General features: G+C 42.3%; 1 protein-coding gene across 1 annotated transcript in view; it reads right to left on the reverse strand.

Moving 5' to 3' along the window:
• The window catches only part of SEZ6 (seizure related 6 homolog), an 878,191-nt gene that overhangs the window by 30,104 nt on the left and 829,808 nt on the right, over window positions 1-18,279 (reverse strand). The window contains exons 13-15 of the mRNA XM_040338538.1: window positions 10,833-11,024; window positions 9,576-9,770; window positions 2,494-2,532 (exon numbers count right to left, since the gene is read on the reverse strand). Coding sequence (XP_040194472.1) covers window positions 2,494-2,532; window positions 9,576-9,770; window positions 10,833-11,024 — 426 coding nt within the window. The remainder of the gene's footprint in view (window positions 1-2,493; window positions 2,533-9,575; window positions 9,771-10,832; window positions 11,025-18,279) is intronic.

The following is an 18,279-nucleotide window of genomic DNA, read 5'->3' on the forward strand; positions in this document are numbered from 1 at the left end:
GTGCGGTTCAGGAGAGGGGGGGGGGGCCGCACTCTGTCCCCCCCTCTTTTCTGCGGCCGGCCAGGTCAACGTGCTCGGATAAGGGTCTGGTGTGGATTTTTAGGGGGACTCCACGCCATTTTTTTTTCAATTTGGGGTGGAGTTCCCCTTAAAATCCACACCAGACCTGAAGGGTCTGGAATGGATATTTGCCGGGAACCGCACGTCTTTTTTTTTTTTGGTTTTTACGGCGGGGTTCCCCTTAATATCCATTCCAGACCTGAAGGGCCTGGTAATTTAATTTGGGGGAACCCCTACACATTTTTTTGTTTGTTTTATGAATGAATCCCTTTAGAATTGTCAGAGCCGACAATTCATTATAGCCGCGTGTGAATTTTTAAATGACTTTTTTCCTTCTGAATGTCACTTTGTGCAGGGGGAGTTCTAAGTGCGGGAAAAATGCGCTATTTCACATGCTGACATTACACCCCCCCTAGGTACGAAATTTAAAGGAATATTTCACTTTTATTGTTTCACTTTAAGAATTATTAATTTCACTGCTCCCGAAAAAACGGCCGTTTTAAAAAATAAAAAAAGCATTGATACATGTTCCCTGGGGCAGGACTGAGGTCCCCAAACACTTTTTAGGACAAAACTTGCAGATTAGCCTTTAAAATTAACACTTTTGATTTCTCCCATAGACTTCTATAGGGAGTTCGGCGCGGCTTTACATATTAGTTTCAATGCGCCGGCTGCTACGCTGGTTCATGCGCCCAATTAAGCCTCCACCCGGAGTACTAATTAACGCATGAACCAGCGCAGCGCACAGAGCATAGTAAATCAGGCCCAATATGTTATCAGTATAGATAAGCATGTTTGTTATATAGCACAGACACAGGGGAGCTTATTGTTCTACTAGAGAGTGGATGGGAGCTTTAATACAAGTGGCTTAAAAACGACTTTAAGCTTTGGCAATAAAACCTGGAAGCTGATTGGTTGCTATGCAGAGCTGCAAGACTATTTTAACATGTTGTCATCTTGTTGTCAAAGCTACAGGTTCACTGTAATGCAACCCTCAATCGGTGCATCTGCTTACCTGCCTTTTGCTTTCCTGCTGAGTGGTCGGGAATAAAAGGAAAAACTTGTGTAAGTTACAAGTCACTGAAGTCTTGGCATACATAGGACCACATTCTGTCTACATGCAATTACTTTAGCAGTGGTGGCAAGGTGGCAGACAATTGCTCTAGTCTAGACCAGCTGCCTAATACAGAGAATGGTGAACTATGTCTGCAAATTGTGTCTGAACACAAGATATCCTTGACAGAGTGACAACACAAAATCATAATTGGGAGACAGTTGTCACCCCATGACAGTAAGTGCTTGAACAAGAACCTTACCGGCAGGAACACTGGGTGTTATTTTAAATAACACTGCAGATTTATAAAGATTGAAAACAACTTTTGAATATATATTAATAGATTAATGTTTAGAAGAAATTTTAATGATTAGGTTTAGACCTATTTTAACACTTAACTTAACCTTCTGCTCTAACTGAATTCCTTTAATATACGATATTGAAGCTGGAATTACCGCGGCTGCTGGCACCAGACTTGCCCTCCAATAGATCTTTGTTAAAGGATTTAAAGTGTACTCATTCCAATTACTGGGCCTCAAAATGTCCTGTATTGTTATTTTTCATCACTACCTCCCCGAGTCGGGAGTGGGTAATTTGCGCGCCTGCTGCCTTCCTTGGATGTGGTAGCCATTTCTCGGGCTCCCTCTCCATATTCAAAACCACTGATTCCTCAATACCTGCGGTCATCATGTTAGGCGCAGAAAGTACCATCGAAAGTTGATAGGGCAGACATCCAAATGTATAGTCGCCATCACGAGATGTGTGATTGGCCCGAGGTTATCTAAAGTGACCAAATTGGCTGGGGAAGGAGCCAGGGTCCCCGGGCCCCCAGATTGGTTTTGCTCTAATAAATGCACGCATCCCTGTGAATCACCGCTCGTCAGCATGTATTAGTTACGAAACCATAACTGATTTAATGAGCCATTCGCAGTTCCACTATACCGGCCGTGTGTACTTACACGTACATGGCTTAAGAGCACACTTACCAGAACCATTGGCTCCAGAAGCTAATACTTCTCCATTGCGATATCAGACCACCAAAACTGATGATTGCAGTTAACCTCCAATCTGACCATAGTTCAGGAGTCGTAAAACACAAATAATAAACTAAGGGCATAACTATAAAGGATATGACATTCACCAAACATTCACTGCAGGTGAATTAATCAGAAAATATGCACCAGAAAAATACAGCTGCAGTGAATGTTTGAATGCCACATTGACTGATTAAATATATACCCCATACCAATTATTATGTAATATTTTGCACATCTATAAGAACACCTGTTGCTTTTTCATCTCCTCTTTGTACTAGTTTAGATATATAGCACATAATAAACACACATTGCATAAAACACAATTTTTTTAATTTTACTTACCTTCTATACCCTGATTGCTGTAAAATTCTTTATACGAAGCTAGAGGGAAGAAAGAAAAATATTCATCCTGTTACTTTACAAATTGTATCTGTGCTGGTTAATATTACTCACACACACAAGCTTATTCTACTGTATAAAGAGCAGTGATGATGTCCTTAGAGAGATAACTTAAACTAACCCTTTTCTGTAGCCAGATATAAATTGCATGTCTGGTATACCTGCTTAATTAGATGGAAACCCTATTAAGTGTTTAGTTTAGGGTAAATCTAAGAGATTGCATAGAAATTATAAATCAGACTGAAATGTGCATGGATTGCTTTATCCAAATTACATATGTTAATTTGTAACTCTTTTAATTATGGTGTGAGATGCACAGGAGCCAACCATATATGAATGCAAAATCAGCATTAGACATAGAGCAATAGAAGCAGGAGTTTCCAAAATGGTACTGGAAGCAGTGGGTGGCATTTGGACATTGTCAAACCAACACTATGGGGGTTACTTACTAAAGGCAAATCCACTTTGCACTACAAGTGCAAACTACAAGAGCAAAGTGCACTTGGAAGTGCAGTCACTGTAAATCTGAGGGGTAGATCTGAAATTAGTTGAAGCTCTGCTGATTTTTTTATCCAATCATGTGCAAGCTAAAAATGCTGTTTTTTATTTTCATTGCATGTCCCCCTCGGATCTACCGTGACTGCACTCTCAAGTGCACTTGCAGTGCAATTTCAAGTGCACTTTTCACTTGTAGTTTGCACTTGTGGTGCAAAGTGGATTTGCCCTCCGTAAAAAAAAACCTATGAAATGTTTATTCCACTTCTTCTTTGCACACTTCCTGATGTAGATTGTTATACAGTCAAAGGAAATAATGATGCAGACTTGTGAAACCAAAAAGGAAATGTCTGGAACTTTATCAGTTAGCCAACATTATGGCATACATTTACAAGCCATAAATAAAGTAGTATGGAAAAATATAAGAGGTAGAATTGCTTTTCATTTTGTGGAATTATACCAAAGAGGCCCAAACTGGGGTTTAAGAATAATATTATAGTTACAACTGTGCTTTAAAAATCCAGTATTGATGACCAAACCATATTTACAGTAAAAAGAGTCATGTCTTAGATGTGCCTTTTACAATCTTACTTGAGTATACCTGATTTATCATATAATAAAAACAAACACACAAATAAACCGAAATAAAAAGCTGTTTTTTGTCTTGCTTATTCGCTTGTTTGGTTTGCTTGTTGTTTTTTGATTTGTTTCTTGTTTTCAGGTCCTTTCTAATCCTCTGTTTTTAATTACATTTTAATTGTTTAAGTTATTTTCTCAAACTTTATGGCTTTATTCTTTATGTGACCCACCAGTGAGTCCTGATTATACCATTTTATATTACAGTTTTAATATTTAATATTAAAGGGCATATGATCCATGCAAGGCTGTGTCACTGTATTTGTACAGGATATTGGCATGACAGAAGGAGTTGATTGTTAATGCTAGTCAGTTATAGTGATGTGTTGTTCTGCACTGCCCATTTAAGCCTGCCCCCTTTTCATGTGGTTGCATTTGCATATGTATATATAGCCTTGCGCTCCCCTTGGCTTGACAAAGAAACAAAGGTCTTGAAACATTTCCGTGACAGCTTGTGTCATCCAGAAGAATCCCCATAGTGTTCTGGATCCAGTGGTGAAACATAATATCAGGTCACCTGAGGCCGGATGACAGATGCACACCGTTGAGGGCAGGAGTGCACCGTTAAGGAAGTGGACCCTATGGCTGACTGCTGCGGATGGATCTCTGGGTGGTTAAGGAAGGCATGTCTACTGGAGAACCAACACGGATTCCCACAGGGAGCTAGAGCATAAGATTCCCCAGGGCACAGAGTCTAAGAGCCAGCAGGTGTTCACCAGAGCCTCTAGTGGTGAGGATGGACTGGGCTGCAACTGGCTCCAGGTCGCAGCCCCCAGAGTCTCACAGTAGGCTACAGGAGGATAGTAAGGGGATAAGCCAAAGGTCGGGGCGACTAGCAGACATCGATTAACAATGATTAACATAGAACACGCCAAAGGTCAGGGTCACAAGCAGGCAGGGATAGTCGAGAACAAGCCAAGATCAGTAACTGGAATCAGACGTAGAAGATACAGCAAGTCGCACACAAAAGCTAAACATACAATGTTGATCAGCAGGGCTGGCTTGCAGTGCACAGGTTAATATAGAGTTCTCTGATAGGGGCTGGCGTGGAGCCATGCTTGGAGGAGAGATTACTTAAACAGCCAGGTGAGAGTGGCTGGCCGCTAAAGGTGAATACATGGAGGAGAGGTAAGCTGACAGACAAACATTACTGCATATCCATGATACATAACTTATGCTGGACCCAGTGGTGGAACATCATTTCCGGTGACGTCACTTTCAGTCCACAATGGCTGGAGAGGTCCACCGGACTTTCTATTTTGGAATTCAGTGGCATCCTGCACCCTTACCTCTCTACTCAATTGCCCATTGCCCAGTTCTTTGCCTACTTGGTGGCCACAGGTGGTACTGATGGAACCCCTTTTGACACACTTTGGAGTTTGGAGTGGGATGGCTTTTCGGATGCAAGTGATATTTGTAATTTGTTCAATAGAGAAGACTTATCCTGTTCATTCATTTTACATTTCTTTGGACTCACTGGTGTACATGTGGACTGGCTCCTTGAGGTTTTTGCACAATCTGGCTGGATTTCATCAAGCTTTTTGTAACAATTTGGAAACCACCCATGCTTCATATCACACATAGGCCATGGGTGGTGTTTAATCAATTGATATTTACATGTGATACCACCCAGCGGCCATTAAGTTTTCTTCTGTACAGTGTGTTTGATCTTTCCCACCTAGCCGAGTGTGCTGAAGATTTTAAGAAAATGTTATTCTCCAAGACTCCTTGGTGATTCATTTAGCAACACCAGTTTATGTGGGAAGCTTCCTATTATATGGACCATCATTATCAATCTATTTTTTTTTTGTGTCAATTTATCATTTATTATTAAAAAATATTTACCATTATTAAGATGGCCCATCACAATTTAGTTTAGACTGAAGCCTAAAGTGTGCTCTCCACCTATTTTGCTCTCAAAAGCTTCAGCCGCAGCTATCTAAATAACTGTTTAAAAACTTGACCAATGGGTATAATACAATACCTTTAAAATGTATTTATACTCCTTGAAATAGTTAGACCAACACAAAGTGGAAGGAAAAGTGGAAGGAAAATTATAAATGGTTTTAAATTTTTTAACAAATAAATATGTGAAAAGTGTGGTGTGCATTTGTTTTCAGCTCCTTTTTACTCTGCTACTCCTAACTAAAATCTAGTGGAACCAATTGCATTCAGAAGTCACCTATTTAGTAATTAGAATCCACCTGTGTGTAATTAAATCTCAGTATAAATACTGCTGTTCTGTGAAGCTATCAAAGGTTTGTTAGAGAACCTTAGTGAACAAACAACATCATGAAGGCCAAGGAACACACTGGACAGGTCAGGGATAAAGTTGTGGAGAAGTTTAAAGCAGGGTTATGTTATAAAAAAAAATATCCCAAGCTTTGAGCATCTCACAAAGCACTGTTCAATCCATCATCTGAACATGGAAAGAGTATGGCATAACTGCAAACCTACCAAGACATGGCCATCCACCTAAACTGACAGGCCGGGAAAGGAGAGCATTCATCAGAGAAGCAGCTAAGAGGCCCATGGTAACTCTGGAGGAGCTGCAGAGATCCACAGCTCAGGTGGGAGAATCTGTCCACAGGACAACTATTAGTTGTGCACTCCACAAATCTGGCCTTTATAGAAGAGTGGTAAGAAGAAAGACATTGTTGAAAGAAAGCAATAAGAAGTTCCGTTTGCAGTTTGCAAGAAGCCATGTGGGGGACACAGCAAACAGGTGGAATAAGGTGCTCTGCTCAGATAAGACCAAAATGTAATGGTCTAAAACGCTATGTGTGGCAAAAAACTAACACTGCGCATCACCCTGAACTAGGGATGTACCGATACTAGTCTAAATTCCGACAAGAAAATCTTGGATTTTTTTCTGACGGAATTTTGGCTCAAACGTGTGTTGCATACACCCGGTCACACAAATCGTGTCGGAAATTCCGACCGCTAAGAACGTGGTGACGTACAAGACGTACGATGAGCCGAGATCAAGGAAGTTCAATAGGCAGTTCGGCTCTTCTGCTTGATTCTGAGCATGCATGTTTTTCTGCACGTCGGAATTGCATACAGACGAGCGGATTTTCCGATTGGAACGTTTTCCGTCGGAAAAATAGAGAACCTGCTCTCAATATTTTGTTGGTGGAAATTCCGACAGCAAAAGACAGATGGAGCATACACACGGTTGGAATTTCCGACCAAAAGCTCACATCGGACTTTTCTTGTCGGAATTTCCGATCGTGTGTACGCGGCATAATAAATATAGTAGCGCCCAATGCTTAGCCTACACAGCCTGCTCCTAAATAAATCTTCAGAAACTGGGTTACACCTGAGGATGTGCCACAGTTCTAGACCTGGAAGCTCTGTCTCAATCTCAATAACTGCATACAGAGATGAGCTTAAGCAGCATGTAGATGTCTTGACAGAAACAAGAACATAATGCTGGGGAAAAAACAATGAAATGGCTAGTAAAATGGTTAAGCTTGTCGCAGTGGAGAAAGATGCCCATCCTCTTAGATCAGGGGTCTCTAGACTTTTTAAGCAAAGAGACAAATTGACTGTCCTTCAGGCTGTAGGGGGGCCAGACTGTGGCAAGGGGTCCAGTAGTACTGGGTGTAGGAAGAGTGCTGGCATTAGTGCCCAATCACTGGTTTTAATAGGAGAAATAGTGCTCCGTTGATGATGTCAGTAGGGGTAATGGTGCCCCATCATTGGTGTCAGTTGGAATAGTGCTTAAAGGGCCAGATAAAGGCAAGCAAATGGCCACATCCGGCCCCAAGGCCGTAGTTTGGGGACCACTGTCCTAGATCACTAGCAAAAAACAACAATTCTGTGAATGGGAGCGATTATACAAGACTGATAACTTTTTTGTCTCTAAGCATCCGGTATAACCGTATAATCCACATGTATCTGAATCCTATGTCCTTAACGATTGAGAAATTCAGTGCCTTGAAAAAGTATACATACCCCTTGAAATTTTCCAAATTTTGTCATGTTACAAATGTAAATGTATTTTATTGGGAGTTTATTTGACAGACCAACACAAAGTGGCACATAATTGTAAAGTGGAAGGAAAATAAGTGATTTTCCAAAATGTTTACAGCTATATATGTGAAACATGTGGTGTGCATTTGTGTTTAGCCCTCCTGAGTCAATACTTTGTAGAACCACCTTTCGATGCAATTACAGCTGCCAGTCTTTTTGGAGATGTCTCTACAAATTTTAAACTTCTAGAGAGTGACAATTTTGCCCACTCTTTGCAAAATAGCTCAAGCTCTGTCAGATGGAGAGCGTCTGTAAACAGCAATTTTCAAGTCTTGCCACAGATTCTCAATTGGATTTAGGTCTAGACTTTGACTGGGCCTTTCTAACACATGAATATGCTTTGATCTAAACCATTCCATTGTAGCTCTGGCTGTATGTTTAGGGTCATTGTCTTGCTGGAAGGTGAACCCCCACCCCAGTCTCAAGTCTTTTTCAGACTCTAACAGGTTTTCTGCTAAGATTGCCCTGTATTTGGCTCCATCCAGCTTCCCTGTCCCTGCTGAAGAAAAGCATCCCCACAACACGATGCTACCACCACCATGCTTCACGGTAGGGATGGTGTGTTTAGGGTGATGTGAAGTGTTCATTTTCTGTCACACATAGCATTTTGCTTTTAGGCCAAAAAGTTATATTCTGGTCTCATCTGACCAGAGCATCTTCTTGCACATGTTTGCTGTGTCCCCCACATGGCTTCTCACAAACTGCAAAAGGGAATTATTTTGACTTTCTTCTTGCCACTCTTCCATAAAGGTCAGATTTGTGGAGTGCATGACTAATAGTTGTCCTGTGGACAGATTCACCCACCTGAGCTGTGGATCTTTGCAGCTCCCCCAGAGTTACCATGGGCTACTTCTCTGATTAATGCTCTCCTTGCCCGGTCTGTCAGTTTAGGTGGATGGCCGTGTCTTGGTAGGTTTGCAGCTGTGCCATACAGTTTCCATTTTCGGATGATGGATTGAATAGTGCTTAGTGAGATGCTCAAAGCTTGGGATTTTTTTTATAACCTAACCCTGCTTTAAACTTCTCCACAACTGTATCCCTGACCTGTCTGGTGTGTTCCTTGGCCTTTATGATGCAGTTTGTTTACCAAGGTTCTCTAACAAACCTCTGAGGGCTTCACAGAACAGCTGTATTTATACTGAGATCAAATTACACGCAGATAGACTCTATTTACTAATTAGGTGACTGCTGAAGGCAACTGGCTCCATTAGATTTTAGCTAGGGATATCAGAGTAAAGGGGGCTCAATACAAATGCACGTCACACTTTTCAGATATTTATTTGTAAAACATTTTGAAAACCATTTGTTATTTTCCTTCCACTTTACAATTATGTGCCACTTTGTGTTGGTCTATCACATAAAATCCCAATAAAATTCATTTACGTTTTTGGTTGTAACATAACATGACAAATATGGAAAATTTCAAGGGGTATGAAAACTTTTTCAAGGCACTGTAAATTGATTTGTAATTCTATTATATCTGTCTGCAATTGCTACATTGCAGTGTGCTAGGAAGATTATAAAGCATACTGCGTGTTCAGAAGTTTGCAGAACATAATACCAATTTTAAGGTTGAATAACTGGGGCTCAAGGTATTTGGACATTAGTCATTCAGCATTTAGGTATTGGTCAGCGCTTATATTTAGACCTATGCCTTGAATTACCTATATTAAATCTGCCTTTAGCTTCTTCGCTATAGTGCTTCTATTAATATGTAGTTGTGTGAGTGGATTTTCAATAGTACTCTTTGGGAGGTAGCTTACTCATAACCTGTTGGCGTAAATGTTGACAGTAAAATGACATTTCATTGTAACCAGCTGACTGTCCACAGTACATTTCTTCGTATTCACTTTTACCTTTGCAGATTGGTGGAGAGTTGCTCCACTGTGAGGGGTGCCCCGGAATACACTTTAGACTGTGCTCTCCCATCAGCATGTACCCCGTTCTGCACGCAAATCTTACAGCATCTCCTGGTTGGTACACTCTTTTCTCTGGTTCCTGGTGACCATTGTCTGGTACTCCTGGGTTTACACATGGCTCATATTTTTCAGCTAAATGTAGAAAAGCCAGAAAAATTATCAATAATAAGATTTTTTTTTCTAATGCAATAAATACAGTATAATACACATCTTACAAGTACTGCAGTATAAAACATACCGGGTTAAACAGTGAAATCTGGAATATCCTATAATGAACGATCTACTGATCCCTGTGTTGTGATGAACGTATACCGCGCACTTTTTTGCCCTGAAAATCAGGGCAAAATCGTGGGTGCGCGATATACACCGATACCCGCTTCCCGTGCTGTGTTTGAACCACTGCGCCGGCATATACCGAGTACAGTACACTCGGGTATAGTCGGGCAGGCTCAGCTCCTCTCCCGGTCACGTCCTGTGCGTCCTGTACGTCCTTTACGTGAGAGGAGCCGAGCCTGCCCGACTATACCCGAGTGTACTGCGCTCGGTATATGCCGGCGCAGTGGTTCAAACACAGCGTGGGAAGCGGGGAGGACATTTTTTCGCTTTCGTTTGTCTTTTATCCTTTAAACATAAATCCAGTGAGAGACCCAAGACAGAAACAAATCACAGAACACTTTTTTTACTACAGGCTTTTGACTGGTGAACTGTACAATATATTGGGACCCCTGCGATTTAGACATACTGCATGCTTCCTCCAAAGGTATATTTTGGTTTTAATTTGTGTAAAAACTAAATAAATGAGGAAAGATTACACAGTAGTGGTTATTTATGCATGTATACTACACAGTTCTGGCACAAAGTCATCCAGCGCCCAGGGCAAAGATGCCAAACTGCCCCCCCCACCCCATCATGATATGCAAGCTTATGGGATTTGACGCCCAGCAATCATTTATTTGTCAAAATCACTGCTGCTGTCACTACTCCTGTCAGCCTTGTAAGAGAATGAAGGCCTACAGTAAACCATTGTGCCCAGGGCAGCTGTCCCTGCTGCCCACTTATTGTTCTGGCCTGGATACTACAATAGTACGCACTTGTAACAAAATCTTGGGCAATTATAAAAAGCAATTTCTGTTCATTCGCAAAAACAAAGGTAATGACAAGGACAGGCGTAGCATTAGCTGCTTTCTGACTTACGAACACACTTAGGAGAGCGGTCACTCCACTTGGGTACGCCAGCCTGGCGGTTGTAGCAGGTTAGAGTTGGACTACCTGTCAGGATGTAGCCTTTGTCACACACATAGCGCACTGTACTGCCCACCGGGAATTTGGCATTAGAGAGGATCCTGCGACTGTGAGTTACATCACCTGGGTCTGAACAGGACGTCACTAAGAAAAGAACCAACAAGGAATTTTTGTGAAACACATATCAACACAATAGTTGCAACCAAAAAACTTCTAGATAAAGCTACAAAAGGTTTTAACATAATGTCTAACTTTAAAGTGGTTGTAAACCGTCTCTGACATGTTTTACCTACAGGTAAGCCTAGATTAAGGCTTACCTGTAGGTGTTTGCAATATCTCCTAACCCTACACGGTTTAGGAGATATTTGCCACAAAGAATGCACCGTTGTCTACGGCGCATGCACACTGCCGGAGCAGCGATACCTGGAAGTAACCTTCTGGAGAGATGTCTGCGGCCGGAGGGGTAGACAAGGACGGCTTCGGGGGCTTCGATCTAAGGTAAGTAATGCATAATGAGCTAGAATGCTAGTCATACTAGCTCAATATGGCTTTGTCTTGCAGGTTTTTATTTTATTTTTTAAATACATTTTTGGGTTTACAACCGCTTTAAGGTGAAATCAAACCCTCCGTTGATTTAATTACTTATGGCTTATGCAGCTTTTTCATCTTTTATCCATACTTATGTTCCAGTTTAAGCTGCTGCCATGACTACTGGCCCAAGATTCCTGTTTCAGTGTGGCTCGTTTCTCTTTTTGCAGAGTTGTGTCTGCCTACACTATGTGCATCAATAGAAGCACACAGCCTGTAGCCTAGGATGGCAGGCACTCCCTTGCTCCTCCCTCCTCCTCCACCTCCCCATTCCTTATCCAAGCTAACAGGCTGACTCCAGACTACACTGTCCACAGTTAACTCTTTCCTGTGAAGACAGCAATCACTGAGAAACCAGGCAATAATGTTAACAAATAGCTTAGCGGGAATGTTTAGTTTATTGTGCTCAATGTGTTGAACTAAAAAATGCTGAGGATTTAATACCACTTTAAATCATAACATTAGAACACTGAGAAATGTACATTTTGCAAATAAATATTCAAATTTGTGAATGCAAAGCAATTTTCTGTTGTGTGAGCATTGATTGCTGCCATAACCACAGTATTGTAATTATTGCTTTAGAGCTACTTCTATATTTGGATTAACTTCTTACTGGCAATACAAATAAACAAATACATAATGGGGCAGATCCACAAAAGTATTACGCCGACGTATCTCTTGATACGCCGCGTAATTTAAAATTTTGCGCGCCGTATCTTTGTTTTGTATCTTCAAAACAAGATACGACAGCATCTCCGCTAGATCCGACAGGCGTACGTTTTAGTACCCTGTCGGATCTAAGCTGCAATTTTTCGGCGGCCGCTAGGTGGCGTTTCCGTCTAATTCCGCGGCGAGTATGCAAATTAGCTAGTTACGGCGATCCACGAACGTACGTCCGGCCGGCGCATTTTTTTACGTCGTTTGCGTTCGGCTTTTTCCGGCGTATAGTTAAAGCTACTGGGCCAGATTCAGGTACAATTCCGGCGGCGTAACGTATTGCATTTACGTTACACCGCCGCAAGTTTTACGGGCAAGTGCTTGATTCACAAAGCACTTGCCTGTAAACTTGCGGCGGCGTAGCGTAAATCCCTCTGGCGCAACCCCGCCTAATTCAAATGGGGCGTGGATCATTTAAATTAGGCGCGTTCCCGCGCCGAACGTACTGCGCATGCTCCGTTTTGAAATTTCCTGCCGTGCTTTGCGCGAAATGACGTTGCACCGACGTGATTTTTTGAACGGCGACGTGCGTTACGTCCTTTCCTATTCACGGACGACTTACACACACACAAAAAAAAAAAAAATTCGACGCGGGAACGACAGCCATACTTTAACATGGCAAGTCTAAATATAAGCCAAGAAATAGCAGCTTTAACTATACGCCGGGAAAAGCCGACTAGCGACGACGTAAGAGAATGCGATGGCCGCGCGTACCTTCGTGAATCGCCGCTAATTAGCATACCCGACGCGGAAAACGACGCGAACTCCACCCAGCGGGCGCCAAAGTATTACACCTACGATCCGAAGGCGTACGAAGCCGTACGCCTGTCGGATCGAAGCCAAAAGCCGTCGTATCTTGGTTTGAGGATTCAAACTAAAGATACGATGCGGCAAATTTGAAAGTACGCCGGAGTATCAGTAGATACTCCGGCTTACTTCTTCTGTGAATCTGGCCCACTGTTATCAGGCTTACTCAATGTTAAGTATGGCCGTCCTTCCTGCGTAGAAATTAGAAATTTTTACGTCGTTTGCGTAAGTCATTCGCGAATAGGGATTTGCGTAGAATGACGTCACCGTCTGAAGCATTGGCTTGTTCCGGGTTAATTTCGAGCATACGCACTGGGATACCCCCACGGACGGCGCATGCGCAGTTAAATAAAAGCGCTGTTTACGTCGGGTCACGACGTATTTACATAAAACACGCCCCCATCACAGCCATTTGAATTCCGCGCCATTACGCCGCCAAAGATACACTACGCCGCCGTAACTTACGGCGCAGATTCTTTGTGGATTAAAAAAAAAAAGTAAGTTACGGCGGCGTAGTGTATCTTAGATACGCTACGCCCGGCGCATAAATGTGCCGCTTTTTGAGGATCTGCCCCCACGGACGGCGCCCACGGACGGCGCATGCGCAGTTAAAAAAAAGCGCTGTTTACGTCAGGTCACGACGTATTTACATAAAACACGCCCCCATCACAGCCATTTGAATTCCGCGCCACCAAAGATACACTACGCTGCCGTAACTTACGGCGCGGATTCTTTGTGGATTAAAAAAAAAAGTAAGTTACGGCGGCGTAGTGTATCTTAGATACGCTACGCCCGGCGCATAAATGCGCCGCTGTACGAGGATCTGCCCCAATAAGTACAAATATCCATGTATACTAAAATCTCATGGAATTATAATCCTCTCACTGACAGTATTAAGAAGAAGTCAATAGGGGGCGCTGTGCTCATAGGAAGGATAAAACACATTCAGTATCTATTTTCACAATAACAGTTCACATTTCTGATTGCTTATGTAAAATAGAAGTGTTTCGAATGATCCTTTACCAGACTGGACAAGGTGAAAGAACCAGTAAACATGCTGAAAGCTGACCTTTTAAAAATGACACGAATTGATAAATATGAGAATAGATTATCAGAGATGATGATGCGTGAGATAAACGCGATACGCGATATCCAGCAGCCAGCTGTCACATTAAAGACTCCTTTGAAATAACGGAAAAGCGGAGTACATTGGAATGAGCCAAGGTGGAAAGCGCACAATGTGTCGGGGTCCCTGAGATCGAGATAGAAACCTTTTCAGGAATATAGGGGACTTCCGCTAGCTGACAGTTCTGGCTGCTTGGTAGTCGTGTTCTAAGTAAAAGCAGACGTGTGATTGATGTACTTGTTTCCAATACTATGGCCCGGATTCACGTAGAGCCGCGTAAAATTGTGCGGGCGTAACGTATCTGATTTACGTTACGCCTTCGCAACTTACAAGTGCTGTATTCTCAAAGCACTTGCTCCGTAAGTTGCGGCGGCGTACCGTAAATCGGCCTGCGTAAGCCCGCCTAATTCAAATTTGGATCAGGGGGGTGTGTTTTATGTTAAACTACTGTGACCCGACGCGATTGACGTTTTTGCGGGACGGCGCATGCGCCGTCCGTGGAATTTCCCAGTGTGCATTGCTCCAAAGTACGCCGCAAGGACGTCATTGGTTTCGACGTGAACGTAAATGACGTCCAGCCCCATTCACGGACGACTTACGCAAACGACGTAGCTTTTTCAAATTTTGACGCGGGAACGACGGCCATACTTAACATTGGCTGTGCCTCATATAGCAGGGGCCACTTTACGCCAGGAAAAGCCTAACGTAAACGTCATAACTTTACAGCGTTGCCCGCGCGTACATTCGGGAATTCGCGTATCTAGCTAATTTTCATACTCGAAGCGGAATTCGACGGCAGCGCCACCTAGCGGTCAAAAAAAAAAATGCAGTTAAGATCCAACGGCGTAAGAGACTTACGCCTGTCGGATCTAATGGATATCTATGCGTAACTGATTCTAAGAATCAGACGCATAGATACGACGGCGCAACGCAGAGATACGACGGCGTATCTGGAGATACATCGTCGTATCTCGGTTGTGAATCTGGGCCTGTATGAATCAGAAAGTTATGAGGGCATTAGATCACTACCCTTTTCAGAAGCTAGGTGTCACCATTGGCAATCTCCATATATCTCTTAGCAGAGGTGTCCCCTAAAACAGAAAAAAATAAAAACACTAGCATTCCTCTATTCCCCACCTGAGGATGTTCAGTTCAAACTGAAATCCACATTAAAGCCTAGTGCACAAGGGCCGAATGTCGGGCAGCATCAGCCGGTTCAATAGAAACCGGACAACTTTCCGATCAAGGGTCATGGCCGAAAAAAGTCAGCCGATGGCTGAGAGCGCTGACCGGAGTGTTCTGGAGGGGCCATCCCTCTGTCAGAACACAATAACACACAAGGGCACATCTAAATACATAATACACCTTCTCTATCTACACGTTACACCTTCTCTATCTACATAAGACACTTTCTCTACCTACACAATACACCTTCTCTTACTACACAATACACCTTCTCTTACTACACAATACACCTTCTCTATCTACACAATACACCTTCTCTATCTACACAATACACCTTCTCTATCTACACAATACACCTTCTCTTACTACACAATACACCTTCTCTATCTACACAATACACCTTCTCTTACTACACAATACACATTCTCTTACTACACAATACACCTGGTCTATCTACACAATACACCTTCTCTTACGACACAATACACCTTCTCTATCTACAGAAGACACTTTCTCTACCTACACAATACACCTTCTCTATCTACAGAAGACACTTTCTCTACCTCCACAATACACCTTCGCTATCTACACAATACACCTTCTCTTACTACACAATACACCCTTTCTTCCTACACAATACACCTTCTCTATCTACAGAAGACACTTTCTCTACCTACACAATACACCTTCTCTTACTACACAATACACCTTCACTTACTACACAATACACCTTCTCTATCTACACAATACACCTTCTCTATCTACACAATACACCTTCTCTTACTACACAATACACCTTCTCTATCTACACAATACACCTTCTCTTACTACACAATACACCTTCTCTATCTACAGAAGACACTTTCTCTACCTCCACAATACACCTTTGCTATCTACACAATACACCCTCTCTTACTACACAATACACCTTTTCTTCCTACACAATACACCTTCTCTTACTACACAATGCACCATTTCTATCTACACAATACACCTTCTCTAGTATCTACACAATACACCTTCTCTAGTATCTACACAATACACCTTCTCTATCTATACAATACACCTTCTCTACCTACACAATACACCTTCTCCATCTACACAATACACCTTCTCTATCTACACAATACACCTTCTCTTACTACACAATACACCTTCTCTATCTACACAATACACCTTCTGGGCCAGATTCACAAAGAGATACGACGGTGTATCTACAGATACACCATCGTATCTCTGACTTACACTGGTCCTATCTATGCGCCTGATTCATAGAATCAGTTACGCATAGATAGGGCTAGATCCGACAGTGTTACACTGTGTTACACCGTCGGATCTATTTTTCAATTTAAAAATGGCGCCAGGGGCGTTCCCGCTGATTTACGATAAATAATATGTAAATCAGCAAGATACGCAAATTCACGAACGTACGCGGACCCGACGCAGTCTTCTTACGACGTTTCCGTAGCGACGTACCCGTCGTATACTTACCCCTTCTTTTATCAGGCGCAGCCAATGTTAAGTATAGCCGGCGTTCCCGTGTCGAATTTGAATTTTTTAACGTCGTTTGCGTAAGTCGTTCTCGAATACGGACGGACGTCGTTTACGTAAGCGTCGAAACCACTGACGTCCTAGCGACGTCAGTGGGAGCAATGCACGCCGGGAAATTTCGCGGACGGCGCATGCGCATTGCGCCTGATTTAAATAGTACACTCCCCCTAGCCGCGGAATTTGATTTCCCCCGGGGGATTTAGGATCCGCCGCCGCAAGTTTGGAGGTAAGTGGTTTGTGAATTAGCCACTTTCCTCTCAAACTTGCAGGAGCGGATCTTAAATCACGTAGATCGAGCGGATCTATAGATCTGCTGATCTACGTGAATCTGGCCCACTTTCTCTATCTACACAATACACCTTCTCTACCTACATAATACACCTTCTCTTCCTACACAATACACCTTCTCTATCTACACAATACACCTTCTCTATCTACAGAAGACACTTTCTCTTACTACACAATACACCTTCTCTGTTTACACATTCCCCTTCTCTATCTTCATAATACACTTTATCTACACATTACACATTCTCTGTTTACACATTCCCCTTCTCTATCTTCATAATACACTTTATCTACACATTACACATTCTCTATCTGCACAATTCACCTTCTCTATCTTCATAATACACCTCTTAGATCTACACAATACACATAGTCGATCTATGAAATACACCTTCTGTATCTGCTGAATACACCTCCTTTATTTACAGAAAACATCCTCCCTATCTACAGAACACACCTACTCTATCTACTGAATACACACACATTCTCTATCCACACCTATCTCAGTTACACATATAACATTCAGCTACTGAGACTATTGCAAGGTAACTGCAAACACAGATTCATTGACTGGTAACATTTAAAGATCCCAGCTTTTTACCAAATTGTTCATATTTAGTTATAGATAGAGCCACAAAATAGAGAACCTTTGCCAGATGTTCACTGCTGTCTGTGTTGATTTGGAGATTTCCCATAATTTCCTGTCTTGTTTTTATGAGTGTCAAATGGAAGAAAAAGTGAAGGATTGTCTCCAATGCAGAAACTGGCAGCATTATTATTATTTTTATTTTTTTTTGTAAAATTGGGGAGGGTTGTTGGGCATGATGCTAGGGTTGCCACCTCATCCCTTTAAACCCGAACACATATGAATTACACAGGTTCTGAGGCTAATTTAGTGCAGGAAAGGCAACAAGTGAGTTTAATTACCACCTTAATCAGCCACAGAACCTGTGTAATTAATATGTGTTCGGGTTTAAAGGGATGAGGTGGCAACCCTATGGGCATCTGATTGCTACATTTGTCTGAATAGGGAGATTTCACCTTACTTCCTGTCCAGGCGATTAGTGTTATTGCAGGAAGTGAGGGAAAGTCTCCTTAAAAGGGACACAAGCTATCCAAACCTCAAACTATTTTTTT

Source organism: Rana temporaria, chromosome 2 (assembly GCF_905171775.1).
Source record: "Rana temporaria chromosome 2, aRanTem1.1, whole genome shotgun sequence".
NCBI classification, from domain to species: Eukaryota; Metazoa; Chordata; class Amphibia; order Anura; family Ranidae; genus Rana; species Rana temporaria.